Here is a 20,220-nt window from a genome sequence, read left to right on the forward strand (position 1 = left end):
GAGAAGAGGGAGGAGGGGCTGCACCTCCGGCTCCTTCTCCACCTCCATCTGAACCTCCCGCATCTATGGACCTTAAAGAACATTCACTAAGGATCTGACATTTGCTCTCCATCACTGGTGGTGTTTTCTTAGTATTGTATGCCCACTGTTTGGAAACACAACTTTAATAAAAAACAAAGAAAACAGTTTTAGCATTCAAATATATGATGTATGTTTCTGTTTTTATCTACACATAAAGATATGTACTGCTTTAACACCTTTTAACACACACTTGCCATTTATTAATAGCCTTGTTTTTATGTCCTTTTGTGTCATACTGACCTCTACTGCTTTGTCAGCATTATCTGCTCCAGCATCTGTTCACTGCAACATCTGTATTATGCCCAACATAATGCAATAATCACTGAAACATTCTTATACCTACACCACATTGAAGATTCAACAATTAAATTGTAAACAAAATCATTTTTATATATTAGATCAAGGATTTTGTGTAGCCCATAGATCCCTATCAGAATTCAAATAATAAGTATAAGTTATATGCTCATACATGACAATCCTTTACTGGTGGAAGAAGGGGAGATGGAGAGATGGTCTCATAAAAAAGATCACATAAAACCAGGTTAAAAAAAATGATTTTGAGAAAAAAGTAGGCTACCAAACACCATTGACATTGACATGTCGTCTTGTCGTTTTCTGCTCTCTTGTTCCATTATTGCTTGTGAATTGTTATCACATGGTTTGTGATATTGTCAATGATACAGACCACCCATTCAATACAGCCTTGACCTTTGTGAACAGGCCTCAAAGGTTCAAACACATCATTACTCTGTAATGAATCTATTTCACAATCTTCTGTTGAGTGTATTCCAGATGGACTCAAGAGACAAAACCAATCTAAAACAATGATGAGAGGACTCACATATTCACAATGGAGACTTGTGTATTCTGTAGTGGCTCCCTGAATTGACCCTCTTCTTCTTACGTACAGTAAACATCCTAAGAGACCTTTAACAATAAACATGTGCACTACCAACTAGGTTGAAGCAATGAAATGTAATTTTTCTATAGAAATAATAGAGAAATAAATCAACACTTCATAGTGCATATATATATATATATATATATATATATATATATATATATATATATATATATATATATATATATATATATATATATATATATATATATATTGATTTTGTACACCTATAAATGTAAAAGGATATTGGACTGACCGCGGACACTAAGTTGAAAATAATTGTAAATAAGAGGGTTTTTTTAGGGTAAAGTTTCATTGAATCAGTTTAACACATGCTCAATAGTCATAATGATATTCAGTAAAAGTACATACAACTCAGTAATATAATTTAAAAATCAATATTATAAACAATACAGACATCAATGTAAACAGCATTATAATACAATCAATATCTCTAGTTGTCCCCAGTCTACTGGCTGTGTCAAAGAAGCTCACGCATGCAGTAAATAAATAAGACATTCCTCTTTTTTCTCCAACAGAAGAAGACAGATACCAACAGTGGCGAAGCTCAGAATTTTCTGTCTCCATCCTAATTCACAACCAGAGAACCATCTTTAACTGTCAGTATTGGTCATGATGACATATTTTCATGACAGTAACACTTAGAGATGTGCAGCCTTTAACTCCACTCCGTTGTCCCACGTGATGCTGGGCTGCTTGATTGTGTCACTGATGGTGGGGAGAGTGGAGAGGCTCTCAGGGGGATCTGGGTCAGGCAGGTGCCAGTGGATGAAGATCAAATACATGAAAGTACCTATAACACCTCCGATAAGTGGGGCCACCAAGGGCACCCAGAACCAGTAGTTGTAACACCTGGAGAGCAGACAAAGAGTTCAGATGAGAGTTTGTTTATTTAAATTGGCGTTTATCAATATTTTTTATATTAACACTGAATGTGTAATATAAAAGGGATTGCTAAAAAACACACAGAGAACCACTACCCAGCCTTCCAGCTCTACAGAGCTTTTTTGCCTCATTCAGCTCAATGTTTTGGTTCAGGTTTCACATTTCCAGAGGGAGAAGCAGCTATTTTCAGCAAACAAGCTGTGTGCACTACCTGCCCGGCACCAAACAAAGCTACAAAACAAACTACTGACTTAGTGTTAAATACAGAAACAATATTGAATTAGCTACTTGCTAATATCAAATAATATTAGCAAGCAGCTATTTTTTGCAGTTGGTGGTAGTTTGCTATTAAAAACAAAAACACTGAATATTGGACTTGCACCTGTCAGGTGGCCAGAAACACAACGCGATGGGATGACAACATTGCTCTCTGTCTGCTGTATATGTGTAAGTATGCAATTATTTCCTAAGACCTTACTCAAAACAGCTTCGCAAGCATTCATATATTAGAGATGTGTGTTTTTCCCATTTGTCCGGCACTTTTTTGGAGATATTCTGCCACCTAGTGGGCCAGAATCAACTACTGCAGCATTAATAATAGTTAAGCACAAAGAGTATTTAACAGCTGTAGAGGCAGAGTAAAAACATGGGATCATGAGGTAGAGCAACGGGTTGCATCGTGGAACAAACACTCGGTCGTAATAAGATGTTCTGTAACAAGCTGACACTTGTTCCTTTGATCCTGCTGCTGATAACCCCTGACATATGTGATTTTGTGAGAAACACAAGGTGAAAGAACTGTAAGAATGGCAAACAATGTCCTCACTAGAGTGTCATTTTGAACATTATGAATGAATTGTGTAGCTCCATCAGTCAGGCCCTAAAATGATTGATAAGAAATATGCAATCTTAGGTTATCAACTTGGAAAGTTGTATGTGTTTGGTGGTGGGCATGTGCCCTTGATAAGATACTTACGTGAAGACCTCAGTGCCCCAGCCTGCAGTCAGTGTAAAGAGGCGTGGTCCCAGGTCCCGAGCAGGATTTATTGCACCACCACAGTTGGCTGACATTGACATGGAGATCCCCAGGACGATCGCTGCCACTATAGCAGGAATCAGCTTTGAGGGAGCCGGGGTGTTCCTCTTTTCATTCAAACCCAGGATGCACAACATCAGCATGCCAGTGCCCACTACCTAATAAAATGAACAAGTATACGACAGCAAAGTATGAGTTGAGTAAAGAACCAGCTGTTAAAGTCCTGATTAAAGTTTACAGAAATCCTCCAACTGACCTGGTCAAGGAAACTCCTGCCCAAAGTCATGTACTCTGAAGGATATGTGGCAAATATAGACGCTGTCTCATTTGGGCCATAAACAGTCAATACTCCTCCACTAAACTCCATTATAGCATCTGAGACAGACACAGGAGGAATGTAGAAAACAAGAAAACAAAGAGACTGAAAATGTGTAAAAAGCTTCTGCATTTGTTATATTTCTGCACACATTTATTAAGGTCTTGCTTTAATTAATCACCCATCTTTATGTCAATGATAAAGTGTTTGAAGTGCCAGAAAGACAAACCATAGTAGACTAGGTAGACGAGGCCTGATGCCAGATAAGCCCCCAGCACCTGGCAGAGGGAGTAGGGCACCAGCCTTCCCCAGGGCACCTGGCCCAACACACAGAAACTCAGAGTCACCGCCGGGTTCAGATGAGCACCTACAGAGAAAAATAGGAGATAGAGCAAAGACAGGAAGGAGGAAGACAGAAGTGAATTACAGTTAGAGAGATTGGAAGGTAATTAAATATGAGATTATTTGTGGTCGTATAGTGTGTCAACTAACTGGTATATATCAGACTGAGGACCTTGAAAAGATTGACGAGGCCTCTTTTCAGAGAGCGCCAGATATCAGTGTGATAAATCTAGAGTGCTCGGATCATTGAATCGCTGCAGTAAGTCTTAACTCAGCGTGTGAGGCATAAAACGGAATACTGCTGCATTTCACTGTATGTTCGTCTTTCAAGGCTGCCAGTTTGGTTGTGTGATAGTATTGAGTTCCATTTAATTTACCTGTGATGCCCTTGGTGAGGTACATAGCTGACATCACACCCACAGAGAAGGCCATGTTGACTGAGAGGAACTGGCCTTTAGTGTCTCTGCTTGTCTTTACCTGGGCTGCAGCAGAGCAGCCAAAGAGCTTCACAGAAGATGGAAAGAAAACCCATGAGGCACGAAACGTCAAGAGAAATATTTTAAACGTCCGGAAAACAAGAAACAATCTTGTGTATGTCCTCTCATTATCGTAAACTTTGCAATGAAACTGTCCACTTCTTATCTAAATGGCCACAGATGAAAAGAGGTAAACACACACATGTATTGTATGTGTTCATCTCATAAAAACCACACCTGCAGTAAACATCTTATAAAACTTTATGACTTATTAATCACTAATTAACGTTGTTCTATTATATATTCAGGCCAAGGTCACATAAAAGTGAGTTATGGTATCATAACAAGTCGTTTAAATGCCAAGGCAGTTAAAGTTTTTGGAAACAGTTGGATGAAAAAAGTGCCGGTGAAACGATGACATGACCACTTTACCAACACCGTTGTAATATTCTAATTGATCATCAAAATTAATTTTTATATTTTTTTTAATTGTATTTACATTTTACAAATATGCATACTTACACACATATATAAATACACAAACACAAACAACTAAACAACAAATACAACCGCACATAAATAATCTTTGTGGATTTATATAAGACCTAAATAATATTTTTAACTGGATAACTTTGTAGCTCACACAATTTGCAGTAGTTTGTACATCGCAAAATCTTTTCCCATTGGTCTCAGGTAAAATATACCTCTAGTTCTTTCTCCCACTGTGACTTGATAGTTGTACACCAGTTAAAAGTGCTATGGGGTGGTAATCTATATATTTTAGAAACTGTTCCTTTACGAAAGGCAACTTAAAAACCTGATTGTCACTTACCAGCAAGACGAAGGTTCCTAAGAGCTCAGCCAGGCACTCTCGCACCAGGGCATTCCTCACTCTCACAACACGTCGGTTCAACATTGCTGGAGTTTAATCCGTTTTATCATCTCACACTAAACTCTGTCTCTGTTGACAGACGGGCCAGCTGTTGGTCTGTCGGTCTGTCAAGGAGCTGATGTGAGGAGGTGTCAGCGCTGATGCTAAAAAAAATTATTGTCACAATTTCCATCTGAGCATCTAAGGACCTGCTCTCCTTATCCCACTTCTTCCTCTTTCCTGCCTTGTCTTTTTCCACAGCTGGTGAAACACTATGACTCATTTATTGGGTAGTCACACTTCGAGATTGGCTGAAGCAAAGCGCGTAATGTGTCTCACCTGTTAGAGGCCATAAACAGTCAGATTATGTGTTCACAGTAGTGACAGATGCCAATAACACACAGAATATGTACATACAGTATAGCTACATACATACACACACACACATCAATCTGCATCCATGTGCAAGACAGCAGGTAGGTAACAATAATATACTGAATAAATGAGAATACACCACATCTATTAGCACTCAAAACCACCAGCACAATTATTTACATTATTACGACTCCCTTCGTCACAACACCTACAAAACTATGAGAATCATTAATGTCAAATCATTGGTGCATATTTGACAAATACGAGTTGTTTGTACACTCTTTATTCTTTAGTCTTTATTCTGTATGAAAAAAAATGGTATACCTTAATAGTTTTTATAAAAACTTCTTTCTCCTTGTGTATTGTATATTTGTATCTGTATATTGTATCAAAACTGGTAAATGAGCTCCATGGAATTCCAGTCTAAAAACAAGCCATAAATACATGTAATACAAAATATATTACTACTGGTGTGGTGAAACCTTCTTGGCGAGTGTTGAATAAGGTGTTGGGTAAGGCGGTTGATAGGGAAGCCCCTCTCATCATCTGACAAGATGTAACCATAATCCCCTTCACTGAACTTTGGACTCCTTTGTGGATTATGTAACCCAAATAATTGCTGTGTAGGAGTAAAGAACCGTGTTTTTGCTGATCATTTTCAGAGAGGCACATGACTGTGGCATGTCAACTATTTGACACAAGTTGATCCTGCATCCTTACTGGTGAGAATGCTTTGATTTCTGAATGAAAACTGATGAAAACTGACTGGTAGGGTACATTTAGAGTTGGGAATCTGTCATGACATGGTGTGTGGAGAGATCAACAGCTATTGACATCTTATCTTATCACATCTACTGTTGAGTATCTCTGTTTGGTAATGTGTAAAAGGACTTACTCAGCTTGAGAGTTTTGTCCTGTGCTTTTTTTTTTCTGTGAACTGATAGAAAGATAACATCATATCTCACTATCACCCTCTGCATGACATAAGAATAAAAAAACATCACTTTAAGTTAGGATTTATTAAAAAGCTCGATAAACTCTTTATGCAGCCAGCTTCTATTCACAATATATTACAACATGCATATTTATTTACAGGCACCACATTACTAGCTTTTAGCTGACCAAAGTATCTGTAGCAAAGGTTGGTTGACTTGAATGAGCCATCAGTGCATTTTAATCATGGGCTGGTAAAGAAATATCACAGGCCTTGAGGTAGACGTAATCCTGTAGATAAAGTGAGAAAATTACACATTTTTGACCTTGTCTCTAAGATAATATTTCCTGTAGGGATTTGTTATAATGACTACAAATTGTTGAATTATTTTAATGGCATTAGGCACAGATATCTCACTTAAATCATGTCTGGTTCTTAGCCACTAGTGCATGGCTTTTAGTTCCTTTACTGTGTGCAAAGCACCTCCACAATCCTCATTTTTCCAGATGTTTAATAGGGCGACGAAGCACCACGTCCACAGGCCCAGGGGGCAGTCTTCTGATCAAAGTCCAGACCTCCAGGCGCCTCATCCCCACCACGCTCATTCCTTCAATCTCTTCCACCTCATCACCAGGACGCACCTCGTCAACAGGACCTCCTGAAGGGAAAAGGTGGATTTAATGAACATTTCTGTATACAAAGAATCCAAATCAGCTTTATTGACCGTGCACGTTCAAGGAATTTGACTTTTTTGCGTCTCTCATAATGTACTAACACAGAATAGAAATAGAAATAACAGCTAGGGACTAGCTCGACATATAAAGGTTAAGAGTAGGCAGGACAGCTATCTACACAAGTAGCGAAAATAAGTGTTAATACAAACATTATATAAATATGTATAAAAAGCACCAATGCCCAAGAATAAAATAGAAAATAAAACATCTATACGTATGTATGTCAAATGCTCTGTGACTTGAAATAAATATTGAATGATTGAATTGACCGTATGATTATGTACAGTATGTACAAGTAAAGACGTTTATCTACTGTAGATACAGCATGTAGGATTTATATTGACAGTGACAGATGTTATGTACGTATTAACAGAACAAATTGTTCATTAAAAACTGCAAAATGATAATCTATAATGACAGTGTACGTCTTATTGAACTGTTCATCAGAGTGACGGCCTGTTTCTTTTGTCCTGTAGCGCCTCCCAGAGTGGAGAAGCTGAAACAGGTTGTGTCCTAGAGAGGTAAACTCGCAGCGGTCATGATGAAAAGGTAATGTAGAATGTTTATAACAATATCTAAATATGGACACCTAACCTGTTTTTTTTTAACCTGTATCAACACATCTGATATCTTTCTTATTTCTGCATATTTACAAAGAATACTTGGACCATCATATCCAAGTAACAAAAAAATAAAAATAAAATATACTCAAAAGGCAATAGTCACAATATGCCTCTTTGCTCATGTATTTCTTTCCCGACTTTATTTGGCAGTAGAGTAACCTTAGCGATTTCATAAATCAAACTCTTTATAGATTTAACTTTTTTTTGAGACTATAGAGAGACATCTCTAACTTAATGCCGCAGCATAATTGTGATATTTAAAGAAAATGATACGCTTTTCTCTTTCAACATGGCTGTGATCCTGTGCACAGAGTGAGGTCCATAATCATGGTTTTCTGAGTTGGGAGTGGAAGAGCTAGCATGGCCTGCAGGCAGCCCAAACCTCAACCCCATCCAACATCTTTGGGATGAATTAGCTAACAAGGCCTTATCACCCAAAGTCTGTGCCTGAGCTCACTAATGCTATTGTGGCTGAATAGCCCACTACAATCGGATGTTTACATACTCGGCCGTTTAAGTTCTCACCCTGGAAGATCTTCTGTACAGTGAGTGGTCGGTTCCCAAGGTTGGAGTCTACACCTCCCTCCAGGCTGAAGCCCAGATCCCTGGTGTTCTTCTCCAGACGCACACACACATGCTGACCTGAGAGCAGCAAATGCACAAAAACACAGATAAAGTATCTCACTTCAAACTGCTGCAGCTTTAGGACTAATGTCTTTTCACAACTCTGGTAAAGTACCACTTCTCACCTGTCTCAGTGCACTGAGTCTGCGTTTGTCCCTGATTAATCGTCTGCGCTCCCCCGTTACAGACACTGCTCATCCCTCCCCTCCTCAGGACCACCACCCCCATCTCCCGAGTCTTTGCTCTCCTCAGGACCCTCAAGGCCTCCCAGTGGGCGTAGCCGGACAGTGCTGTGCCGTTAATTGACAGGACCTGGTCCCCTTCGATTATGGAGCCTTCCTTGGCTGCAACACCCGAGTGAAACACCTTGTGAACCTGGGAGGAAGAAATCGAGGGACAAATGATGGAGACTGAGGATGATGCTTTTCAATATTTTTCAGGAGAAAGCAGGAAGGGGTGTTTCCTCACAGTGACTGGCTTGTTCTGGTCCACGCCTCCTGCCAAACTGAAGCCCAGTCCCACACCTATGTCCTTATGGAGAACCACCACCTGCACATCGTTAGAGTCCTGCAAAAAGTGAAGGCAGTGAGTATGAGACGGAAGTTGTACTTTTTGTCCTATGTATGATTGATTTTGTGGTGTGCAACTTGCATGGGAAAGGTGACCTTAGTCATGAAAATGTTAAAATTGTTGACCACAAAAAGTTACACCGTACCTGCAGAGTGCTGTCCCCCACGCTCCTGACGTCCTCCAGCAGCCTGTCGAGCTCCTCACTGGGCATCACAGACACACAGGACAGGGCCGACATGTCTGAGCTCAGCGAGGCAGTCCGATAGCTGGTAGATTGCCACTCATCGATATCATTCTCCGACTCATATTCAACACCAGCAAAGTTACACAGGTCTGAAAGACTGCAGGGAGGAAAGACGAGAGTTATGAGTTAAACATTTTTATAAATTGTTGAAAGGAATAATTACAACCAGAAATGTGACATATTACAGTACCCACCTGACACAGAAGCTCTTGTGATCCGACTGGCTCATGTTACTCGTGATGGTCACCGAGGACTCTCCGGAGTCTGAATCATAGTTTGAATCCTCGTCCCTCTGTGTACTTTCATCATCATCATCCTCAAAATCCTCTTCATCATCCCAGACCATAATATTTGGTTTCAAGCCAGCTACCCAGGCATTCAGAAACAGCTGTTTCTTCCCACTTGGATGGGCTGTGTTGACATCTGGTAAGATGAGATCAGAGAGGTTGCTGTGGGAGGAAGTCGCAAGGGGACGAGGGAGAAGCGGTGAATCTTCTTTGGGGATTTTGGCTGCTTGTGCGAGGACGGAAGTACTTTCATTTTTGCTGTGAGCAATGGGAAAGACGTTTTCCGGTTGTGTGGTAGGTGTAAGAAAGGGCGAGTTGTTCGGAGAGTTTGTTGGAGTCTTGTCTTCATCATTAACAGGTGAAGTAACCCTAGGGGGTGTTGTTTTCTGCACACCAGCGGAGTTGGACAGTTGCAAGGAGGATGGTGCCTCCTCAGGGCTTGAGGTTGTGTAAAAATCTGTCTCGTCTACGTAAAAGTTTCTACATTTTCTTTGAGCGCCTCCATTTAGTGGGATTTCTAGGGTTGTCTTGAGACTGGAATATTTACCAAAATCAGCACAATTGTTGGTGCTATCCATTTCTTCTCCTTCATTCTCAACCAAATCATCCCTTTCGCTCTCTCTCCTCCCTGATCTTAGTCCATTCTCATCCAGTGATAAAGATCTAGTTGACCCAACCTTCTTTCCTCCTCCCGTCACTTTCTCCTCAGTTTCATCACCTGCCTCCCCTCCCTCTTTCAATCCCTCCCACTTGTGTCTCAATCCACCTATCGCTTTTGCCGACCCGCTCTTTTTCACTCCTTCATGAGCCAAGCTGAGATGTGTTGGCACAGAAAAGGCCCGTCTGGGCATCAGGGCCTGTCCTGTAGCCAAACTCTGTGTGAGAGCCTCGAACTGATTGATCTTATTTCTCACACTGGCTGCAGAGGCGGCCGACAACCTCCCCGGGAATGTCTTCCTCTCTATTGATTTCATTGTCACTTTCGGTGGGTTTGAATCAAACACATCATCAGTGCAGCTACTCATTAATTCAGTTTTTTCTTTTGCTACTTCATCTGTTTTTTCCCCCTGTTCTTCAAGTCGCTCGGTTCCTTCACTCAATGTCCCTTGTATTCCATCAGTCTTGCCCTTCATCCCTTCATGATCCTTACTCCCATTCCCACTTGCTCTTCCTTCCCTCAAACCAGACAAATCTCTCAAAGAAACTGTTCTATCTTCTTCTGAGAAACTGTTAGAATGTGGGGGTGAAGTAATTCCTGCTGCAGCCCTTGCAGATCGTATCCGAGCTGCTTTCGAGTACCTGCTCCTGGCTCTATCCAGAGACCTTGTGCCCATTTCCTCTAACCCTCTGCTCAAGTTAACTCCCCCTACCTCTGAGTACTGGCCCTGGATCTGTCCTAGCCACTGTACCCCTGACAATCCCTCCCTTGTCCTGTTTGTCCGTGGTAAAAATGAAGTCTCAGAACCTGTAGTGTCTTTTTGTGTCCAGGTGAAAGATTTCCTGCTTTGCACTGGACTGGGGATCCTTTTCTCTTCCGATGAGAAACGCCTGTGGGAGGTTCCCCCCGAAGCCCACTCATATGACCTCTGCTGTGTAGAAATGAGGGGTTGTGTTGTTGTTTCTCTGTGATGGGACGTTGCTGAGGTTGAGATGTCCCTAATTATGCTGCAATCCTCCATTTTACTGAAACCAGCTGACCCGTAGAGTTTCTTTATCCGCTCCATTATGCTCTGACCTCCTTTGGGCCCAAATGAAGAAGCTGCCTCTCTGAAACCAGCGCCAGATCCAGACAGGGACCTAAAACTAGTGGGAAGAGAATGACCTTTACTGGCCCTGTCCAAAGTCTCACTCATGTGACTCACTGGGCTCCTCTCCTGAACAACATTACTTGTACCAGCGGAGTTATAGGCATGTATTGAAGACATCACCCTGCCACTCATGCCTTCAACTCCGGTCCTTCCTTCGTCCATGCCTCGTTGAGTTGGCAACACGAACATGTCAGCCATCTTGCCACGATCAGTGCTTGATGCCCCTGCTCTCCAATCTAGACTCTTACTTCTACTCGGCAGGCTGTATTTCCTCCAGTCTGTCCTGCCCCGACTTTCAGACGCAGGGTTACATTTTCTACTTCTGTCAGTGCCAGAATCCGTGATAGTTTTGTCTGCTGTGCCATTCTGGTTCAGCTCGGTAGATGTTGTGTAGCCTGACGTATCCTCTTTCTCACTCTGACCTTTGATACTGCTGGGACTCTCCGTCCTGGCTTGATAACCAGAGACTGTGTGATCCCCTTCTTTGGTTGTACCATCTGTGCCAGTGTGCATCCTGAATCTCTCTCTCTCGCCAACTTCTTCATCACTCTTCCTCTCCTCCTCCGAAAAACATTTGGGTTTCCTAACAGCTGCCCTGCGAGTGAGACTGTACGAGGGAGAGTTAGCTGAGCGGACAGTGAAGCGTGCTTCTGTCCTCTGGTTATCATACTCACTCACTGGAGTAAGCAGCGTGGACAAGTCCATTGTCTGAGAGTAAACAAAGTTAATGATCTGCTGTCAAGTGCCAAATCACAAAAAGAGAGTGGAAGAGATCTTTATGCAATTGCAAGTAACTGTCTTTTAGACGGAAATCTGGAAGCAGTTTGTGTGAATGCAGCAGCTGCCGCTTCTGATGATTCTCTGTTTTGTGTCCTCGATGTCTCCTCTGGGCTCCTCTTCTTGATCTCTTGTTGTTCTGTCCCTTGCAGTCTTTAGCGAACAGCTCCCGTTGCCTGCCAAGCATAAAAAATGTACAAATTTCCATTCTGAGAACGAATTGGGCAGGAATGTTATGAAATGTGGATTGTGGTTGCTTTGGCTCCTCGAGATGGTCAAACAGAAGCACAGAGTGGTTGAGGACAGTCAACACAAGACGTTACAGGGAAGCATAAAGTGGAGAGTGAATGGATGAGATATGAAAACGATAAGAAGAAATAATAGAAACAGAAAAGCATGAGGGCCAGAGAGCCAAAAACACTACAATATACTCACTCCTGTCAGCTATGTCATTTTGCAACACATCCCTGCCCCTCTGACATTCGCCTCACAGTGACTCAATGAGCCCATTCAAAGAACAGTGGGACTCAGATAATGCACTCTGTTGTACACACACATCATAACTGTTGTTTACACAAGCAACATACTCATGACTACCTGTCATCGTCAGCTAAACCTGAACCCAAAACTGGAAAAACTCCCCTAACAGCAATCCACCCAGCTAAAACAATGTGTTAAAAATCCACTATCAGTCTCTGTGCAGCCCGTATCGGTCTCATAAAACCAAAGTAAGACAACAACAGACTGAAACCGTGTTACAGTGTATTCAGGTGGAATTATCAGATAAGATGGACAAAGGTGAGGACAGCGCCACTTTGATTTACGTACAGCCTGCTGAGAGATAGATAGCATTACTGATGAACAATGGCTCATCAGGGAGCTCTCAGCCACACACAACAGGCACCGTCTGTAAGCCAGTGAAACCATCTTTGATCATTAATCAAGTCAGAATTTGGATCCAATCGTCTCTTTTGAAATTGAACACAAACAGTGCAAGCTTTTGATTTACTGTACAAACACAACAGGACAAAAGAATCAGATAAGCAGTGCCTGTGTGATTATATGAGGCCGTTTATAGGTTACAGCGCGTACCTTTTGGCGACAGTCTCTATGGTGCTTTCCAATGCAGGTGAGTCTGAGTGTCGATTTACAGAAACACCTGTTCAGCGAGGTCACAAAGACTCCCATCTGGGTAACCCGGGCAACACGGCACAGTTCTTTAAACTCCGATTGAACAGCAAGAAAGATAGAAATGCACCCCGACATCCGACATTACTCTCTCACATAATTACAACATTCACAAATACATGTTCCTTACCTTCTCTTGGAGTGACTTCTTTATCTGTCGCCACTGTGTTGACACGGGTTCATAATGAAGGCAGCCCTCTGTAATGACATCAGCCCCTACAGCGACTCCTCTCTCGTCTCTTTTCATCGGCTTTGCATGATGGAGTACAGTGACGCAAACTTGCCACACTGGTTTATCCTCTAGTCCACTCTCTCTCTCTCTCTCTCTCTCTCTCTCCTCCCCCTCCCATTGTTGTTTTCTCCCTCTTTTCCTCTTCTCACAGGGTAGCATTCCTGACTTCAGTTAAGTATGTAACCAACTAAACAGGGAGTGCGCGCACGCACACACAGTGTGTGTGTGTGTGTCATAGACGCCCTTGTGACGCTGCAAACTTCAAAACTCCAAACTCCCTCACACATCAGCATTTCATAGCTCAAGGGAGAGATCATTGTGTGAAACGGAAGAAGAATGACATTTCTCAACACAGGCTTATTATATCACCCCACCTAAAGGCAAACCTAAGTTTAATCATCTGTGCTGAGCAGGTATCAAAATACATAATAACAGAGCACCTTTAATTGGGACCAGAGACCACAAAGAGCTCATGTGGACCCAGAAAATACCAGCAGGGATTAATATTGTTAAAAGGTATATACACCTCTCGTATGACATATGTTTAACAAAACAAAACTCTATTGGAGACACACTGAGAATCTGTGGGACCATAATGCCGACTGAAGGAGTGAAATGCCTGAAATTGATAGATTTTATCCACACAGAAGAAGAAGAAGAAGAAGAAAACACAGAAGAAGAAGAAAACACAGAAGAAGAATAATAATAAGAATTGTTTTTGCAAAAACTGAATTCTGCAGAGTGGGAACAAACAGCCTCTGAGTCGTTCAAGGAGAAAGCAGACAGATATTTAACATTTTTAAATATCTAATAAGCACTTACAGTTTTGGTTGTCATGTAGAGGCTCATGTTCATACTGCTGCTTTTTTGCATGCACCTGCTTCCTTTGAGATAGAGGAAACTGTGGTTACTACATCAGCGCGCTGCAACGCTAAATACGGGACGTCTTAACGTCTCTCTGAGCCTGTCAAAAGCCAAAAGCAACTGAGTCAGAGACATTAATGCTAGGCCAAGTCTTAGGACATGAATGATCCAATCAGTGATTAGCCATACAGAGGGGTTGGTAGGTCGCATGGTCTTGGTCGCATGGTCTTCTCTCAGGACAGAGATAAGTCTGTGAGTAGGGATAAATAGCTCCAGTGCGACTCCACAGACACCCACCCTTGTTCCTGACAGAAGAATGGCTCTCAGTGTCTCTGCATAATGGATGCAAATCACTGTCCTGCTCACAGAGACACACTGGTTCTGTAAATTCATTCTTTAGGGTGTAGGACTCGGAGGGTTTTGTGAGAAAAGGCAGTTTATTATATTTAATCACGAGCTCACAGTGGATATAAATAGTCTGCAGTCCATTCAGTGTCAAGAAACAGAGAAATAAACAGCAAGAATGTGAAAATGGAGCAATTTCATGGTCTCCAACTTTGCTTGACGGCCGAGCTGGAGATTGTGGATGCTGGCCTTTATTTTCTGTCCTTGGTGCTTGTTGATTTGTTTGTTGTTGGTTGGTTGGGTCTTAGTGAAGTGGCTTTCAGCAGCAGGTGGCAGAAGAGACCAGAGAAACGTCAGAGCTTACGTCACTACTGCCTTCACCAGTCACGTGACCACCGCGGAAGTCAACAAACCGGGTGGACAGCTAAATGTAACGACGAAAAGCACTTTACTTATTTTACTTCCCTGTTCTGTCTTTCGTTTAACGTTTTTAGATGTTAACGCGTTTTAAAAACGAGCATTTAAATGGAAACCGCGTGCCTTTCAAATGTCATATGTTGGACGTACTTTCCGTCATTTAAATGAAGTCAGCCAACGTTACTTAGTTTAAATTAAACGCACCGTTTCAACATGCCGACTGTTCCTCTTCTCTCGAGCGTTAACGTGGTGCTCGTAATGACCTACGGTAGTCTGGTGAGTCTGTTTCACTTTATGTAATATCCAAGTCCAGTTTAACTTAACATCGGAATGAAGTGTTTTACAACTGCTTTGATTTAATTGTAAAGTGCACAACACTAACTCCTATGCTGAGTCATTACAACACACACACACCTCATAGAAGACCAGTGCTGTTTACCAGACTCCCAGATCACCACACCAATGCAACGTGAGTCTGCAAACATTACTGAACCCAAGTGAGCATCACTACAACACAGCTGAAGTATAATTAAATCGTTAAATGTAGGATTTACTGTGTAGTCAGACTTAACCTTCCTCTTGTGTTAGGGTCGGCACCGACCCGTTTTAGGTTTTAAATGCTTAAAGGAACCACAAAAAATGTGTTTATTGCATCAAGGCTTTTTGACTTTGTCAGGAACCTCTATTTCAACAAAATAAAACAAAAACATTTTTTTTCGCTAAATTATAAAATGCTCTGGTTGAAATTATGACCTTTGTGTTGTTAGGGTCGGTTTCGACCCAGTTATAAAAATAATATTATAAAGCAATAATTAGAGCCAAAACTGAAATCATAAGTGCACCGTCAGCCAACACACTGACAGCCAGCTCCTCTCCCAATCATGTGAGCTTTAGGGGATTCTCATTTTGCCTTGTTATCCAGTATACCTGCACAAAAACAAAACAAACGAAGACGGATGTCCAGACATGTGAGGTCAATTCAGTATAGAGTTGGTGACTTGCAGAGTGCACATCTCCAATTTGCAGCATGCAAAAATGAAAAGATTTTCAGTGAGACAAGTTCTGGATCATATTTTTGGTGAAAATGAGGGAGAGGACATAGAGCAGCATAGCGAGACGGATGAGCAGGTTTCTGAGGAGGAAGACAATGTGGAGTAGCATCCAGAAGACACAGACACATCTGATGAGTCTGATGAGGAGGTCACCGGTGGTGAAGCTGCTCCCGCTGAAAGATACAAGTCCAAAAATGGTAAGATGTGTTGGAGCTCAGTACCTCATGATGTACATGGCAGCTGCTGCAAATGTCATCAAAATGACCCCTGGAATCACAAGGTTTGCTGTGATGAGAGTCAGTGACATCAAGACATGTTTTGAGCTATTTATGCCATTGTCACTAAAAAGAGTCATCATTGCTATGACAAACCTTGAAGGAAAAAAAGTCCATGGCGACATGTGGAAAGACATTGATGAGGAATACCTGGATGCTTATATTGGTGTTCTTCTTATTGCTGGAGTGTACAGATCCTGCAATGAGGCCACTGATAGTCTCTGGGACGCATCGACAGGCAGAAATATTTTCCGGGCAACAATGTCACTTCAGACCTTTCAAATGATATCAAGAGTCCTCAGATTTGACAACAGAGATACCAGAGCAATATCTGACAAGCTTGCCCCCATTAGGGATGTCTGGGACAGATGGGTGCTGAAAAAAATACTTTTGAGCCTTTTTCTTGAAGTAAATATATATGGGTCGAAATTGACCCTAACACCATAGATGTTACTATAGTTAATAATATTAAAATGAAAAAATAAATAAAACAAATTTATTTAAGAGATGTGTTCTAATACCCCTCAGTAATAGTCAGGTAACACAACAACCTTTTATTTATTTATATGATTCTCTTGAGGTTCATTTTAACATTCTTTTAATTGAAATCGAGGGGTATACTGACAAAGAAAAGGCCCAGAGGCCCACACCAAAAATATTAAAACCAATATGTTCATGGATAAGGAAGCCTAACAAGGTAACCAAGAGATGAGAAACAAATTGGATGATAGATAATTGTTTTTAGTGTATTTTACAGCTGATTTAAGACACGGGTCAAAACCGACCCGTTAACATAAGAGATGGTAACAGAAAGCCAACACAGGAGGAAGGTTAAACCACATTATCTAGGTTTTATAATTCTACAGTATGACCAATAAATAAAACGATAGTTTTCAAAAATAATATAGTTACACTTCCTCATTTATAAACTCACTTCTGCGTATTTGGCACATTACGAAGCGATGATATTCTGATTGTCCATTACACTTCCTAATAAACAAGATATGGGTTTCATATCTACACGGAACAAATCAAAGCACTACTCTATTCATAACCTGATAATACTCTTTTCTAAATGACAGCCATAAGAGCAAATGTAACAAAGTCAAGGCCTGTTTTAACACAGGAAAGAAACCCGAACATAGTTTTTAACACTCTGCGCACATGCGTACTAGTCGCTAGGTTGTTGACCTTCTCATCCGGAGAGTCCTACACTGGTCTGGTCTGATTGGCAGTTTCAAACAGCAGAAAGTCCTCAAACACCTCACAGAAGGTAAAATAAAACAATAATCCGCCGTCAACGCTGGGGGATCCATGAGCACGTTAGCCACACTTAGCATGTTAGCCCCTACTGTAAGCTCGGTCGAAGATATTTGCAACATGTTGTTACTATCCCGAGGTACAATAATGCTAATTATAACCAGCGGTGGCCCGTGAGCAAACATTTGTAAGGTGTCATTTTTGGAGTTTCACCTCTCTACTATCTACTACTATATGCTCTGCACGTGCAGCTCTGCCCTCTTGCGGCCGCAGACACACATGCAGCAAGTACAAAACTTGTGATGAAGAGTACTTGAGTAAAAGTAAACTTGCATAAAAAAAAAAAACTCAAATAAGTACAAGCCTACACAATGAATTAAAACAATTAAAACATGCAAATGTACGTAGTAAGTTCAATATATCAATATTTTGTGTATTTTAATTAATTAAATAAATTATTTACATATTTTGTTCTGTTTATCTTCCACTGGCATCCTGTAAACTCAGCTTTAAAAGGGTTAAAACATCCATTGACTCTTCCCTCTAGGTGTTTGTTTTGCTATTCATCTTCGTCAAAAGACAAATTATGCGATTTGCCATGAAGTCTCGTAGAGGACCACATGTTCCCCTTGGCCACAATGCTCCTAAGGTACCACACACACTACAATGAACCAGAAGTGAGATGCTGTACAATGTGTTGCTAATTAATTATTATATCATAGCTGTGTGTGTCGTGTGTGTGTGTGTGTGTGTCTTATGTGTGTGTGTGCTGTAGGAGCTGAGACAAGAAATTGATGCCAAACTGTGCCAGGTTCAGAAAATCCACTTTGAGCCTCGTCTGCTGTACCCAGATGATGACCGGCTAAATCAAAGAGAACTGTGTGGTTAGTGGAGCACATAAACATACACACACATACACCCGTTAAGTGTGCACAACAATCTGTGTTTGTGTTGCAGGCTCCCTGTACAGGATGAGAGCACTGGATGCCATCAGAGACACTGGTAAGCTTTGCTGTCACTTATCTTAGTCACGGTTTTGTGTTGTTGTCATGACAGACTGTTTACAATACCACCTGCACTTTAGATCTCCCTTTCCGTGAACTCGGCGGCACATCCACCGCTGTGACGGGTAAAAGACTCCGGACGTGGCTTCTACAGCTGCGAAACTCCCACTGCGTGTTCGGAGACCGCCTGAGCTCACTCATCGACACGGTGCTGGATGGGTACAACAAAGCACGGCACGGGGCGGAGGTCAGTGTCTCTGTGTGTGATCGGCTCCCATCAAACACATCCTAGCGATATTGTGTTCCACGGTCTGCAGTCTAAACCGATAACAAGAAAAATGCTGTTTAAATGTGTGCCTTGTAGTTCAATACCATAAACAACCATTTACATATGGCGCACATGTGTACTGTACATCGCTGCACATTTATATTTACATACATTTTTACCATGTAGCCCATCCTGGTGTTTTCTGTATATTGCGATTGCATGAAAAGCTGACCAATGTCTGATGTCCTGTCATCTGCTCTTGTTTGTGTCTGAAGGCTTTTGGTGAGGCTGAATTTTTGAAATACCACAAAGCTCTGACTGAATTGGCCTCTGTGTGAGTAAAACCACCCTTTCCTCACAGTGCTCCCTTACAGCTCTCCTTTTAGGCTAATCCCACCGTGGAATGTTAATTCTGCAGCGGGAACAATCTGTTTTTCCCCTTCGCTGTTTCAGCGTCAAGTCTCACAGCGGTACCAGCACTCCGAGCCAGTACCACCAGTCCGCAGCCAAAGACCTGACCAGCACCGCGGAGCCTGCGAGCTCCTCCTCCTCCCCCACCCAAACCACCTACCTCACATCTTCAATGCAGCAGCGCAGCAAGCGGCCCAGACACTTCCTGGAGCTGAAGAACTTCAAAGACAACTACAACACTCTGGACAGTTCGTTCTGAAATTGTATCCAAAAGAAAAGGTCAAAGACGAGGTCGAGCCGTCGGTGATTAAAGTGCCTACGGACGACGACGGGTCACCAGATAGTTTAGAGAGTGATGATAAAAACACTGCCTTCGTATACCCAAACGTATTTCCTGGTTTACAGTTGAATGCATATCAGACTCGGTGCTCTTTATCTCCGTGTAGCCTATGCATAGATCCTGTATTAATGCATGTGCAGTATAAGTAGGTTGGGTTGATTTGACCAAACCAGAGCTATGGGGAATGCAATGGCATAAGACAATCAGTATTTATTGCACAATGTAAAAGCCTATGCAGACTTGTTGAAATGACTGGATTAAAACATGCTTATAGTTAATTATGTTTGTAGAGAAACCAAGTGTTAGTTTAAAAGACACACACACTGTTTGTCACTTATGTTTACATCTATGTATGTCACTACTGCAGTGAAATTGCTGCCTGGTTTTTTTCTTTGTTTGTTTTACAGAAGCCATACTTGATTTAGTGCTCTTTTTTTATTGTTAATCAGTTCTCTCAGTGCAATGCAATTTAACAGTATTCCAGTACATTAATGCATCATGAATGTTGCACCAGGGGGAAGTCTTTTGACTTTTGTCTTTTGTAAAAGGTAGACTGGCCTCCAGATATCTAAAATGTGTTTCTTTGCTAATCAGGGTTCCTATAAGGTGAATACTTTTATTTTCTGTGGTTGTTCAAATAAAACAATGACATATGATGG

The 20,220-nt window shown here is 41.6% G+C and overlaps 2 protein-coding genes across 4 annotated transcripts; one reads left to right on the forward strand and one right to left on the reverse strand.

Moving 5' to 3' along the window:
• Positions 1-6,304: 6,304 nt before the first annotated feature.
• On the reverse strand, positions 6,305-14,265 carry LOC142969209 (uncharacterized). The gene is made up of 7 exons (XM_076108942.1): positions 14,148-14,265; positions 9,228-12,081; positions 8,935-9,130; positions 8,688-8,786; positions 8,345-8,594; positions 8,121-8,237; positions 6,305-6,896 (listed from the first exon to the last, which is right to left on the reverse strand). Exons 2-7 carry the CDS (start codon positions 11,831-11,833, stop codon positions 6,733-6,735), a joined length of 3,432 nt encoding a protein of 1,143 aa, XP_075965057.1. The 5' UTR covers positions 11,834-12,081; positions 14,148-14,265; the 3' UTR covers positions 6,305-6,732.
• Positions 14,266-14,927: 662 nt separating this feature from the next.
• ltap1 (lipid transport auxiliary protein 1) lies at positions 14,928-20,217 on the forward strand. 3 transcript variants are annotated; one of them, XM_076109297.1, is made up of 7 exons: positions 14,928-16,200; positions 18,086-18,187; positions 18,314-18,422; positions 18,496-18,540; positions 18,623-18,789; positions 19,086-19,144; positions 19,264-20,217. In XM_076109297.1, the coding sequence occupies exons 1-7, from the start codon at positions 16,072-16,074 to the stop codon at positions 19,478-19,480; spliced, it is 828 nt and encodes a 275-aa protein (XP_075965412.1). In that variant the 5' UTR covers positions 14,928-16,071; the 3' UTR covers positions 19,481-20,217. The 3 variants fall into 3 exon arrangements, with proteins under 3 accessions (XP_075965412.1, XP_075965414.1, XP_075965413.1); XM_076109299.1 differs by having other exon boundaries at positions 14,928-15,420; XM_076109298.1 differs by having other exon boundaries at positions 14,928-15,227.
• The last annotated feature ends 3 nt before the right edge of the window (positions 20,218-20,220 follow it).

The sequence above is a fragment of the Anarhichas minor genome, unplaced genomic scaffold (genome assembly GCF_050575085.1).
Source record: "Anarhichas minor isolate MPS153535 unplaced genomic scaffold, ASM5057508v1 ptg000041l, whole genome shotgun sequence".
Classification (NCBI taxonomy): domain Eukaryota; kingdom Metazoa; phylum Chordata; class Actinopteri; order Perciformes; family Anarhichadidae; genus Anarhichas; species Anarhichas minor.